Genomic DNA, 14806 nt, shown 5'->3' with positions numbered 1-14806 from the left:
TACAAATATAAGGAAACAAATCAATATTCTGTACTAACAAATATAGAGAACCACAGAAATAAGAAAAAGGCAAGCAGATTACCTAACTCTATCTAGCGACGTAAGAATGTAGTTCTCCAAATTAACAGCCCCCTTTTACGTACACAAGTTGGTAAGGAGACTTCACTAAATCTTCAATAAAAAACAAAATTGAATTTGAAGTCTCAAATTACGTTGTTACACGAGGGCTGATGACTATGTATGTTCAATGTACGCAAAACACCTCAAGAAAGTACTTAAAAGTCACACAAAGAAGCTCAATCATAAAAACAACTGATAACTGCAGGGTTTTCCTCTACACGTACTCAGCTCAGATCTTCCTAAACTCTTAATTCGTGTTTCGCTCTCAACCAATGCGACACAGAGTACATTTTTAATTGCGATCCAGGAATTCAAACCCAGCTTCAGACAACTCAGACAATTCCCATACTTACGTAAGGACACAAACGTGAAGTGCCAGACACAGGAGATGCTCTGGGAAGAAAATTACCAGGGAAAAGAGATATTTTTTAAGTCTGTTTATACATCTGACTGAAACATCAGCCCCGTGAGGCATCTGGGGAAGCATCGGTTTGACTGAGAGCTTAGCACAAATGTAGAACTAAAACGGCTTGAGCATAAAGTTTTTTCTCAGGCAAAAATACAACCGAAATAACCCGCTTTCAGCCAAGACAGGGCGACAGGGACCGGATTTACCCGAAGCCTGAAAACCGACATGGGGCGGTGGTTCTGAGGCGCTCAGCACGAGGCAGAGGAGGAGCGAGAAAAGCGAAGTGGCTCCCCCAGCTCACCGCCCAGGGTTTCCAGGTGGCAGCACAGGCAAGGGGAGCCCGGGCGGAGCGTGACCACCTTCCCTGTGGATGAGACAGGACCCAGAGCTCAGGGAGGCCACGCTGGCCGCAATTCACAGGACCGAGTTCCAGAGAAGAGAGACCGGCAGGGACCCACACCTCGAGGTTGCAGCCGGCACCGATCCGCACACACTTGAGAAAACCATCCAAATCCAGGAAAAAACACTGGGAAGGAACAGGTGAAACCATTCCCAAAGCTAACCCAGGGCCAGGAGTAGTCTGTTTCCCATAATGCAGACTAGGAAAACCTCCCAACGTACAGGGACCAAACACACGCTCGGGGGCACCTGCCTCCATAGCGGGGCACCAGCAGCCCAAAAAGGACATTTTTACAAAAACAAAAAGGCAGACCCCAGACTAGGAGAATATATCTGTAGGGCATAAATCTGAGAAAGGACCTGTACCCAGAATACGTACAAAGAACTCTGACAACGATAAAAGATGAGAAACAACCCGCTTACAAAACGGCTGAAGATGGGAAGACACTTCGGCAGATTACACTAGGGTGGTAAATGAGCACCTGCAAGGGCGGTGCACGTCAACAGTCTTTAGGGAAACGCAAACACTACAATGAGGCACTACGTGCCCATCAGAACTGCTCAAATTACAAAGACCTACCACACCAAGCGTCAGCCAGAATGTAGAGTACGTCAGCTCTCACCCGCGGACAGGAAGAGTTTGGCCGATTCTCAAGAAGGGGAAACATTCACCGACAGGGGACTCAGCTATTCTCTGACTAGGTGTCACCCGGCAGGAAAGAAGGCACAGGTCCACAGCAGGACAACCGAAGTTCACAGCAGCTTCACGTGGAATAGCCTTGAACGGGAAACCACCTAACATCTACCGCAGGGGGAATGGATCAGCGAACTGGCGTGTGTCCGTATGATGGAATACCATTCAGCGGTAAAAGGGAGGGACTGCCTAACAACCCCTAACAACGTGGCTGAATCTCCTAACCATTATGCTAGAAGAAGTCAAATCAAAAAATGTATACAGTAGATGGTTCCATTATCTAAAATCTAGAAAAAATAGGTTAATCCAGAGTGACAGAAAACAGATCAGCGGCTGGCCTGGGGATGGGGGCAGGTGGAAAGAGTCACAAAGAAATCTTTGCACAGGATGGATATTCCGTTATCTTGCCTTCGCTGGCGGTTTCACATATATGTACGTATGTAAAAACTCACCAAATTGTACACTTTAAATATGTACCACTTAACTTTACATCAATGATAGGTCAATAAAACCTTTTAAAGAAATTAAAATGAGTATTAAGGGTGGATACACTGAGGTTACTGAAAGAAGTCTTCAGTGACCAACCTCAAGGACTCATCCCATAAAGCCTTTACCAAATTCCAAAGTTCAAATTCATTCTCCTTTAGCACTTTTTTAAAAACCGGTTTTAGTGCTGTTATATAAATATCCTCCAAACTAGGACATGAGCTCCCTGAGACAGTAACTTAGATGTACACCCTCTACCGCCTGCATGATACACGGGAGTCAGGCGGGCGGACGCTGAGGCCAGGCAAGCACTTAGAAGCAGTTGCTGAAATCTAAGAGAAAGATACTGGCCTGAACTGAGGGCGGAGCGGTGGGGTAAAAAACGTGGAAGGAACAGATCTAAATCTGGAAGCAAAACCAAAAAACCCCACAAAACGACAAATACAGAACGCAACACGGTGAGTAGAGGTAGAAGGTGAGGGAGGCAGAGTCCAGAATGAGGCAGTTTGCGGCTGGGACGCCTGCATGACGGAAGCACGGACTAAAACAGGGACAACGGATGGGAGAGAAAGAGAGGACTGCAGACACTCCTGTGATGCGTAGCGACCACCAACTGTATGTACCCCGTGCTCGTTCTAGGCACCGAGGAGTGGACACCGAGATAAAGTTCCAGACACCACAAACCTATGCTCTACGGAGAGTCCAAAAGTTTTTCCCAAAACCAGACGGACATTGGCACAGCCAGACTAGTTATACTTTAATCTTTATTTAGCCAGTTTCTTTCGACAGGCAGCACTCCTAGAGTTTGCTGGAACATCCACCTGGACTCCATGGAACCTTGACTGCAGAAAGGGAGCAAAAAGACCGGCACACACGTCCTGAGGACTTAGAATCTGCACACGTTTCCAAGAACTTTAAAAGACAAGCCCCCCCTCCCTAATTCCCACGGGCCAAACAACCCAAACAGCTATTTAAAATCACCCATTGGGGCACCTGGGTGGGCCAGTCGGTTAGGTGTCCAACTTCAGCTCAGGTCATGATCTCACGGTTGTTGAGTTCAAGCCCCCAGCCGGGCTCTGTGCTGACAGCTCAGAGCCTGGAGCCTGCGTTGGATTCTGTGTGTGTGTGTGTGTGTGTGTGTGTGTGTGTGTGTGTGTGTGTGTGTGTGTCTACCCCTCCCCCACTTGTGCGGGCTCTCCATGTCTCTCCCTCTCTCGGAAATAATAAATGAATAAACTTTAAAAAATTATAAAAACTAAATAAAAAATAAAATCACTTGTTGCCACGTGAATTTCAATGCTGCCATCTTATGTTAAAATAAGGAACTACACAACGTTAAAAAGCCATACCCTTGTTCAATGGCAAAATATGAAAATATCAAGATTTGAGAGTCAGTGAAAAAGTAGACAAAGTTAGTAAGTTGAATGATAGTAACAATATTGACAGCAGTCAATTTCAGCCTCTGAGATTATCCATGATGAAATGAAAGCTCTCATCAGGCTAAGCAACTACAGTCCAGAATATAAACCTTATTTTAAAAAAGAAGTGACTTATTGAATTACCCCGATCTAAAAAGATAAAAATATATCAACAGAGATAATGGGGAATGGGTACAGTAGAATAAAATCCATATAGTCTCATCCCTTTAGTAAATCCAGTCTTTTTTTTTAATTTTTTTAATGTTTGAGAGAGAGAGAAAGAGAGCAGGGGAAGGGCAGAGAGAAAGAGAGACACAGAATCTGAAGCAGGCTCCAGGCGCTGAGCTGTCAGCACAGAGCCTGATATGGGGCTCGAACTCACCAACCATGAGATCATGACCTGAGCCAACAGAGGACGCCTAATTGAGTCACCCAGGCACCCCTCCGCAATCTGCTTTTCTAATCACAGCTGCTTAAATGGCAAAAGCTGCTCAAATTTGCTTAAATAGTGAATGTACTGGTTTTAACTTTAATCCCATCACTGTGGTGATGGTTCAAGGAGGAAAATAAAAATCAAGATCCTAATAAGAGTAAAGGACCCTGAGCTTGAAGGGCAGCTATACGCAGCCAAAATGCGGACCCTCGCCAATTAACATTGTTTGTAATCTCCAGTTTTTCTGTGAAGTAAAACCAGGCTCCTAAAATTACGTTGAAGAAGTATTCATAAACTCGGAAGCCGATCTCTGATTGACCATGAACATAAAGAGGGAACAGCCTGCCTAAGCAGTAGTACATGGAACGCAAACGTAGCCTGGGGGCTCCACCATGAAGTGAGAGACCTCTCCCTCAGACAACAGGATGACAAAATACTGCTCATAAACATACACACAGACTCTAAACACAAATACAAAAAAGATTTTAAGAGTCGCAAAGAAAAAAGGTTAATGTTCTGATAGAATGGGTCAGAAAAATCTACTGAAGTCTTATCCTACCACTGTGTGTGTGATGTTAATGTTGAGGGAGGCTGTGTATGTGGAGGGGAAGGTAGTTGGGAACTCTAGAATTCCCACTCCAAACTGGTGTGAACTTAAAACTGCTCTAAGACACAAAATCTATTAATTTTTTAAAACGCTATTATTCTCTTTACTGAGCATATGTTGGTTTTCTTTAGAAGTATTCTTAAATGTAGCACTGCTCCTAAAATCCTATCAATCTGCTTTTTTGGACAGAAATATGATAGAAGTCTCTAAATATACCTTCTTCCCTCTATTTAAGAAGATTTAATTTTTTTAGCTGTTTTTCAAAATTTTTATTTAAAAATTTTTTTTTTTAAATTTACATCCAAGTTAGTGAGCATATAGTGCAATGATTTCAGGATTCGATTCCAGTGATTCATCCCCTACATGTAACACCTAGCGCTCATCTCAGCAAGTGTCCTCCTTAATGTCCCTTGCCCACTTAGCCCATCCCCCCCACCCACAACCCCTCCAGCAACCCTCAGCTGGTTCTCTATATTTAAGAGTCTCTTATGTTCTGTCTCCCTCCCTGTTTTTATATTATTTTTGTTTCCCTTCCCTTATGTTTATCTGTTTTGTATCTTAAATTCCATATGAGTGAAGTCATATATTTGTTTTTCTCTAATTTCACTTAGCATAATACACTCTACATTGTTGCAAACAGCAGAATTTCATTCTTTTTGATTGTCGAGTAATACTCCATCACACACACACACACACACACACACACACACACACACACACTACATCTTCTTCATTCATCCATTGATGGACTTTTGGGCTCTTTCCATACTTTGGCTATTGTCGATAGTGCTGCTATAAACATGGGGGTGCATGTGCCCCTTCGAAACAGCACTCCTGTACCCTTTGCATAAATACCCAGTAGTGCAATTGCTGGGTCATAAGGTAGTTCTATTTTTAATTTTTTGAGGAACCTTCATACTGTTTTCCAGAGTGGCTGCCCCAGTTGGTATTCCCACAAACAGTACAAAAGAGATCCTTTTTCTCTGCATCCTTGCCAACATCTGTTGTTGCCTGAGTTGTTAGCGTTAGCCATTCTGTCAGGTGTGAGGTGGTATCTGATTGTGGTTTGAATTTGTTTTTCCCTGATGATGAGTGACGTTGAGCATTTTTCATGGGTCTGCAAGCCATCTGGATGTCTTCTTTAGAAAAGTGTCTCTTCATGTCTTTTGCCCATTTCTTCACTGGATTATTTGGTTTTTGGGTGCTGAGTTTGATAAGTTCTTTATAGATTTTGGATACTAACCCTTTATCTGATATGTCATTTGCAAATATCTTCTCCCATTCTGTCGGTTGCCTTTTAGTTTTGCTGATTGTTTTCTTTGCTGTGCTGAAGGTTTTTATTTTGATGAGGTCTCAATAGTTCATTTTTTGCTTTTGTTTCCCTTGCCTCTGGAGGCATGTTGAGTAAGAAATTGCTGCGGCTGAGGTCAAAGAGGTTGTTGCCTGCTTTCTCCTCTAGGGTTTTGATGGTTTCCTGTCTTACATTTAGGTCTTTCATCCATTTTGAGTTTATTTTTGTGGTTTAAGAAAAGTGGTCTAGTTTCATTCTTCTACATGTTGCTGTCCATTTCTCCCAGCACCATTTGCTAAACAGACTTTTTTCCATTGGATACTCTTTCCTGCTTTGTCAAAGATTAGTTGCCCACACATTTGTGGGTCCAATTCTGGCTTCTCTATTCTATTCCATTGGTCTATGTGTCTGTTTTTGTGCCAGTACCATACTGTTTTGATGATTACAGTGTTGTAGTAGAGGCTAAAGTCTGGGATTGTGATGCCTCCTGCTTTGGTTTTCTTTTTCAATATTACTTTGGCTATTTGGGGTCTTTTGTGGTTCCATACAAATTTTAGGATTGTTTGGCTGTAAGAATGCTGGTGCAATTTTGATTGGGATTGCATTGGATGTATAGATTGTTTTGGGTAGTAATGACATTTTAACAATATTTATTCTTCCAATCCACAAGCATGGAATGTTTTTCCATTTCTTTGTGTCTTCTTCAATTCCTTCATAAGTTTTCTATAGTTTTCAACATATAGATCTTTTACATCTATGATTAGGGTTAGTCCTAGGTATTTAATGGTTTTTGGTGCAATTGTAAACAAGATCAATTCCTTGATTTCACTTTCTGCTGCTTCACTATTGATGTATAGAAATGCAACTGATTTCTGTGCATTGATTTTATATCCTGTGACTTTGCTGAATTCACGGATTAGTTCTAGCAGTTTTTTGGTGGAATCTTTTGGGTTTTCCAAATAGAGAATCATGTCATCTGTGAAGAGTGAAAGTTTGACTTCCTCCTTGCTGATTTGGATACCTTTTATTCTTTTGCGTTGTCTGATTGCTGAGGCTAGGACTTCCAATAGTCTGTTGAGTTAACAGTGGTTAGAGTGGACATCCCTGTCCTGACCTTAGAGGGAAGGCTCTCAGTTTTTCCCCATTGAGGATATATCAGCAGTGGGTCTTTCATTGAGGTATGATCCTTCTATCCCTACTTTCTTGAGGGTTTTTATGAAGAAAGGATGCTGTATTTTTTCAAGTGCTTTCTCTGCATCTATTGAGAGGATCATGTGGTTCTTGTCCTTTCTTTTATTGATGTGATGAATCACATTGATTGTTTTGCAGATATTGAACCAGCCCTGCATCCCAGGTATAAATCCCACTTGATCGTGGTGAATAATTCTTTTAAGGCATCATTGGATCCGATTGGCTAGTATCTTGCTGAGGATTTTTGCATCCATGTTCATCAGACAAACTGGTCTATAATTCTCCTTTTTAGTGGGGTCTTTGTCTGGTTTTGGAATCAAGGTAATTTTGGCAAGACAATTTAATCTTGATTCAGCTACGTAAATACTTTTTAAAACTCTGATCAGTCTTTTAGTATAGAGATAACCGGTCCCTGAAAAGCACCTGCCAGTTTCTTCACAATTACTGCTGTCTCTCCTTCCTCAGATAGAAAAGGAGGCAGTGGCCAACATGATCAGCTGTCATACAAGCTCAAACTCTCCTTCCTTTGACTGTTTATACTGTTTCACAATCTCACATGAACAGTTACACCATTACCCGTGAATTTGATACACATTTCTATTTTTTCTAGATTGTAAGTCACAAGTGCAATGAGTCTGTCTTACTCATCATTGTTTGCTGGTCCTGAAACACTGCCTGACATGTATCATAGCAGGTGTTTTAATTCACAAATAATTCACAACTCCACAAATAAAGGAGTAATCATCCAAAAGAGGGTAAGAATTCCTTCATCTTGCTGATGGGAACATCATATTATACTAAGTGCTTTGAAGACATTATCTCATTTCATTATCACAACAACCCTGTCAGTCAGCAGACGCAGCCCCCTTTCAGAAGTGAGGAATCTGCAACATCAATAAAGCAGAATCAGGACTCACACGAAATCCAAGTACCTGCCTACAGCATCACACTGCCTCTGTATTACCGCACCTGATCCCAGGAGCCATGCACGACAATTAGCCTCATTAGCTTCTGAGTACAGAGTTGGCTACTACCTAACGTAATGATTCCTCAATTAGTTCCATTTTTCCGTCTGTATTTCATCTGTGGGTAAGATAAACAAATTGTAAGAAAATAAGCTAAAAACTGGAATTTCACTTTAAGATAAAAACAAAACAAGTAAAACCTCCCAGCAGGTCATCTGGATCACTGTAAACAGGGCAACCTCAACTTGGAACACTTTGTCTACAAATCACATCCAGGAACCAGCGCATGTCAGAGATTGCCTACATGGCTACAGTTTCAATACTCTTTTAACAATTCCCGAGAGTCAAACTTCATGACTCCCTAGAAATTCCATTCTGGGCATATACCCGAGCCAAATGAAAACGTGACCACACAAAAGTCTGTATGCAAATGCTCACGGAAGCATTACGCACGAGAGCAAAAATGTGGATAGGACCCAGATATCAATTAATGAACAAAATATGGTATATTCATACGGCAGAATACTATTCAGCCATAAAAAGAACGAAATACTGACACATGCTACAACACGGATGAACCTGAGAACGTTACGCTAAGTCAAAGAAGCCAGTCACAAAGAACCACATATTACATGATTCCACTTATATGACATGTCCAGAAAACCCAAATCCATAGAGAAAGAAAGTAGATTAGGGGCTGCCTGCTGCTCAGAGCGTTTGGGTAAATGGGGAGAGACTGCTAATGGGCATACGGTTTCTCTCTCAGGTAGTGAAAATGATCTGAAATTAAACAGTGGTGACGGCTGCACAACTCTTGAATATACTAAAAGCCACAGAACTGCACAATGTAAATGGATGAACTACACGATATAGAAACTATTTCTCAAAACTGCTTTTAAAAAGTAACTCTGGTAGGCGATTGTGATAGTAGGGAGGGCTGTGGGGAAGGGACTGTTGGGAAGTCTCTTTACCTTCCGCTCAATCTTGCTGTAGACCAAAATGGGCTCTAAAAAACAAAACTATTTAAAACAAAAACCGGCTTGTCCTGTCTATAGTAATCCAGATCATCTCATGGAACTGCAAGAGCCCTGATTTTTTGTTTTGACTCCTCAATTATTTTAGTGTATTTTATCAAGGCAGGGAAGCGAACTGATAATTAAAACACATTTAAAGCAATTACATGTCATAAGCATTTTGGAGTCATCCTGTCAAAATTTCTAAGGAAAGATTCCATTTTTCTGAGTTGCTAAATTCATTAAAAATTATTTCCACTTTTACCAAAAGACTATTTCATTCTTTCCCCCTCCTTTTTCCAACAGGCTTCTTTCAGTTAGCATAGTATCTTGGGAGCCATTCATTTTGCTGCATCTGTCAGTAATTCATTCCTTTTCATTGCTGAGTAGTATTCCATCACACGGCCATAAGACCTGCATTTATTCATTTATCAGCTGGTGGACAAAGGAATTGTTTACAGTTTTTACCTACTATGAAAAATACTGCAATAAACAGTCACATAAAAGTCTGTGCAGACCTGTATTTTCATTTCTATTGGGTACTTTCGGACTAAATTTGCTAAATCATGGTAGATTTGTTTAACTTTTTAAGAAGCCACCAAACTTTTCCCAAGTGGCTGTATTAAATTTTACATTTCCACCGGCAATGTGTAAAGCTTCTAGTTCCTACACATCTTGCCAACATTTAGGACAGTCTTTTTTCTTTTTAACTTAAATTTTAGCCAGCGAGTATGAAAAACACCCAGGCTCTCCCTCCCGTGTTTCTCCTCTACTCTCACACTACATACTCCTACCACTTCTGATACCAAACATGTGGGGCTTTTTCCCCACACCCAGCGATTCTGTGATAGCAGCCGGGTATCCTACAATTTAACTCAATTCTGACACCGTGTACCTGGAGCCAGTGTCAGATTCCACTCAGGACTCGGTCCCACGAGACTGCTCCTCCCTCCGCTTCCAGGCACCAACTGCAAGTATGAGTGTTAGTCCCAGGTTACACACAGCTTCTATCCAACTGGGCTACAAATCAAAGGATTTGTAGGTTTATTAACTTGCCAGAGCAGCTCACAAAACTCAGGAAAACACATTACCAGTTTATTACAAAAGGATACGATAAAGGATGCAGGTGAATGTTCACATGGAAGCAATGGGTAGGGCCAGGTTTGTGGGATGGGGCACGGAGCTTCCACACCCCCTTGAGGCATGGACTACATAATAGTTCACTCTCTCGGCACATCTACTTGTTCATCAACCCAGGAGCTCCCGAAACCACAAACGTTTTTTTGGATTTTTATGACATCTTCATCGCACAAGCATGATTCATCATTAACTCCATTTCCAATCCTCCTTCCTTCTCAAGAGAATGGGGCTCAGGGCTGAAAATTGCAAGCTTCTACTTACTCAAGGCTTGGTCTTTCAACACTCATCCTGGAGCTGTCCAGGGTGCCACCCAAAGTTGCCTCATTAGAACAAAAGATACGCCTATCACCCAGGAAATTCCACGGGTTTCAGGAGCCCTATGTCAAGAACTTGGGGAAGAGACATATATATATATATATATATATATATATATATTTTTTTTTTTTTTTTTTTTTTTTTTTTTTTTCAAATCATTTCAAAACCAGTTTGGGAATATACTGGTGGTATTTCACTGTGGTTTTAACATCTAATGATGTTAAAAGCATCTTTTCTTGTTCTTATTTGCCATCCACATATCTTCTTAACTGTCCATTCAAATCTTATGCTCTTTTTAAAAATTAGTTTGTCTCCTTATTGGGAGGTAACATCTCTATGTATTCTGGATTCAAATCCTTAAACATATATGTATATTTTGCAAATATTATCTCCAAGTCTATAGCTTATCTTCTCATTTTGCAAATAGTATTTTTAGAAGCATAAACATTAAAAAAAAATTTTTTTTAATGTTTATTTTTGAGACAGAGAGAGACAGAACATGAGCTGGGGAGGGGCAGAGAGAGGGAGACACAGAATCCGAAGCAGGCTCCAGGCTCTGAGCTATCAGCACACAGCCTGACGCAGGGCTTGAACTCGTCAACCGTGAGATCACGACCTGAGCCAAAGTCGGATGCTCAACCAACTGAGCCACCCAGGCACCCCAAGAAGCACAAAAATTTTTAATTTTGAGGAGGTCCATTTTAACCATCTTGCTGTAGATTGAGCTTTCGGGCTTTTTAGCTATGAAATATTGACCTAATCCAAGATCACAAAGATTCACTTCCATGTTTTCTTCTAGGAGTTTCACAGTTTTATCTCTTGTATAGTGTGAAGTAAGGGCCTAAGTGTCATTTTAAACACATGGTTATCCAACTGTTCCAGCACCAACTGCTGAAGACCATCCTTTTTTCCAATGCATGACCTTGGCATCTTTGTTGCAAATTGACCATATAAGGGTTTATTTATGAGTTTATTTATTGACTTGATTCTATTCCATTGGTCTTTTTGTCTATGGCTATAGATTTATAGTAAGTTTTGAAGTGAAATATTTTTAAGTTTTTATTGTTTTTTCTTTCAAAATTGTTTTAGCTCCTCAAGCTTCTTTGCATTTCTGTATAAATTTTAGAATAAGCCTCCCAATTTCTACAAAGAGACCTATGGACTATGATGGGGATTGCATTCAGTCTACAAATGATCAATCTATCTTCCAATCCATAAAGATAGTATATCTCTTCATTTATCTGGGTCATCTTTAATTCACTCTGTAATGTAACATTCATTTTGAAACATGAAGACAAACTTAACTTAACCTTAATCTGGCATCAAATTATAATAGCAAATCTTACAAAAAATTTTTCAAGAATCTTTCTGACACAATTTCAAGATTCCCAAAACACGTTCAACAATGAGACGGAAACGATGAACAAATAGAAAAGATCTGTTATCTTATGAAGTCTATGGGTTATAAACCACTCATAAAACTAAGTAGGGAAAAGTTAATGCTTACCTCAAAGATAGAACTTGCCTTGACTATTTTGCCCCACAAAAATCATTTGGTAGCAGAAACTAAATACTCAATTGAGTTTTCTCCCTAACTCCCATCAAACACAAGAAAACTTCATGAACTGGAGCTACACACACACACACACACACACACACACACACACACACAAATTCTCTCTCTACATGTATATATGAAAAACTTAATATTGCAAACACAATCAAATACACAATCTTCCATCTTTCTGTCTCCATCTTTATAGCATTTTTGTCTCTAATTATGAATGCATAAGCTTTCGTGGAAGCATATTTGTCAAATAAAATGGGGTTTAGACTCTATCAGGTTTAAATTATGAGAAGTTTTTTAAAAAAAACTTGAAAAGTATGATTAACAAAAGATTTTCCATGAGAGAGTCTTACTCAAAAACATTTTGCAATTCCTACCACAAGCCATGTACAATTAATTACACTATTTCATAACAGCAAAAAATAGAAACTACCCAATGTCCACTGACAAAAGAGAGCATAAACTGTGGTATTTAGTTACTGAATATCACATGCCATTGAATCTTGTACTATAGCAAAAATGTTTATTTTTTTAAGTTTATTTATTTTGAGAGAGAGAAAGACAGACAGAGAGAGAACGCACACACACACGCAAGGGAGAAAGAGGATCCCAAGCAGGCTTTGTGCTGTCACTGCAGAGCCTGATGTGGGGCTCGAACCCACAAACCATGAGATCATGACCTGAGCAGAAATCAAAAGTCAGATGCTTAACCAACTGAGTCACCTAGGTGCCACATAAAATTGTTTATTTTCTGACTTTATAGTATAGGTAACAATATGATGAACACTATAAATGTAATGCTGGTGGGGGGTGGGGGGGGCGGCGGGGAAGTCCCAGAAGACAACAGGCATATGACTCTAAGCAAAACCAAACATACTGTTTGCACACATACATTTACAATAAAAACTACTTTAAAGAGGCAAAGCATTGATATACAGCAAATTCAGAACCGTGGTTATAGCGGACATGGAGTAGAGGGAACACAAGGAGGCAGGAAAAGGGAAGCACTGCAAATGCGAATTATTAGTAACGTTCTAGGTCTTGGGTTGAACAAAGGGTGTATATATCTCATAACTCACATATGTCATCTCATTCTTTTGTATGTCTAGTTATTATTTTTTAAAAACACAAGCAAAACCTATTAAAAAAATTTTTTTAATCTTTATTTTTGAGAGACAGAGAGACAGAGCACAGGTGGGGGATGGAACATAGACAGGGGGAGACACAGAAACCGAAGCAGGCTCCAGGTTCTGAGCTGTGATCACAGAGGCCGGCACGGGGCTCAAACCCACGAATCGTGAGATCATGACGTGAGCCGAAGTCGGATGCTCTACCGACAGAGACAGCCACGGGGCCCAAAACTATTTTTTGAAATCACCCATTATAAAACATTTTCCAGAAGTTCAGTTGAGCATTTAAGAAGACACATTAAAAAAAATTAAGTTTTTACCTTTGTTTCTGTTCAATTGCTTTGTCCAAGTGTTGGAAGATATCCTGAAACAGGGTGCAGCTGGACCGACTATTAATAGTGTACCCGTATCCTCTTTTCCAATATTGCTTCAGATCATTTAAATATTCTAATACCTAAAAACGAAAATTTCAAAAATCGCTATTACATTTTTTTAATGTTAACAGATTCCCTGATTTAACAGTGATTCTCAGAAAAGATTACGTTGTTTAACTGCCATTCTACACAAAGTGTGTCGAGTTTATATTTGCCATTTTAAGTCCATGACACAGACAGATTTACGATGACACAAAAACTCAAACCGTGGGAGCGTAGAGGAGGGCATGCAAGAGCAAGTGAGGAGCACTCATGCCATAACCCAGCACCCAGGACACCGCAGGACAGAGGGTTAACATGCTCACTTCCCCTTTCTGCGAAAATTAAAGTGATAGCAAATACATATACAGAAAAAAGAAAAAAGGATACACATAGAAGGTTATTTATTATAGGACAGAAAGATGCCAACAGCAGACTAGGAACTTTTGAGAACTTTATGAAGATAGAAACCAGACAGAAGACAAGTTACTTTGGTTCATGTGTCAGCACGGCAAAATTAGTAATGAAATTTGACCAAGAATATAGAAAAGGAATGTATACTGGCATAGTTGTTCTAAAGGGCAAGTCGGCAAACTCCATAAAAGCATACATCTCTATGACCCATTTAATTCCACTTCTTAGGAAGTTTTAGTCACAGAGGAACACAAGAGAGAATGTGTAAGAATGTCTTAACACCAGCACTGCTTATCGAACGGAAAAAAGATTCCTGGAAATACTGACATTTCGTTAATAGGCAGATGGTTGACTAAACTAGGGTATACACATACTATGGAACACTATGCAGTTATTTAAAACTTCTGTATTGTAGATCTTCGTGCACTGATGTGGAAGGATCTCCAGGATGTACTGAATGAGAAGGGTAGGTTGAGAATAATAAATACAGTATAATACCTTGTATTACCAAGACATACATACCTACATGTATACATTATGCTGTTTATAGTTCTAAGAATGACATAGATTATTAACAGCAGCACAGAAAAGGGTTAAAAGGCCCATATTAAACTGACAGCAATGACTGATCGCTATGGAGAGGTCTTGGATTAGAATTGGTGATTAAGGCAGGCTTTCTCTGAATGTTAGACTCTGCACTCACGTATCATTTGATCAGATAAACACCAAAACTAGAGAACTAAAACGTGCAATTAAAAGAGACACAAGAGAAGCCTCTGTAGTAATTATAAGTTATTCTTC

The 14806-nt window shown here is 40.1% G+C and overlaps 1 protein-coding gene across 1 annotated transcript in view; it reads right to left on the bottom strand.

The window, feature by feature from the left end:
* MINPP1 (multiple inositol-polyphosphate phosphatase 1) overlaps positions 1-14806 on the bottom strand; it is a 46789-nt gene that overhangs the window by 16556 nt on the left and 15427 nt on the right. Inside the window, exon 4 of the mRNA XM_042960218.1 lies at positions 13499-13632. Within this exon, the coding sequence (XP_042816152.1) occupies positions 13499-13632 (134 nt within the window). The remainder of the gene's footprint in view (positions 1-13498; positions 13633-14806) is intronic.

This window comes from Panthera tigris, chromosome D2 (genome assembly GCF_018350195.1).
Source record: "Panthera tigris isolate Pti1 chromosome D2, P.tigris_Pti1_mat1.1, whole genome shotgun sequence".
Taxonomy (NCBI): Eukaryota; Metazoa; Chordata; class Mammalia; order Carnivora; family Felidae; genus Panthera; species Panthera tigris.
This window is presented reverse-complemented; position numbering and strand designations above follow the sequence as displayed.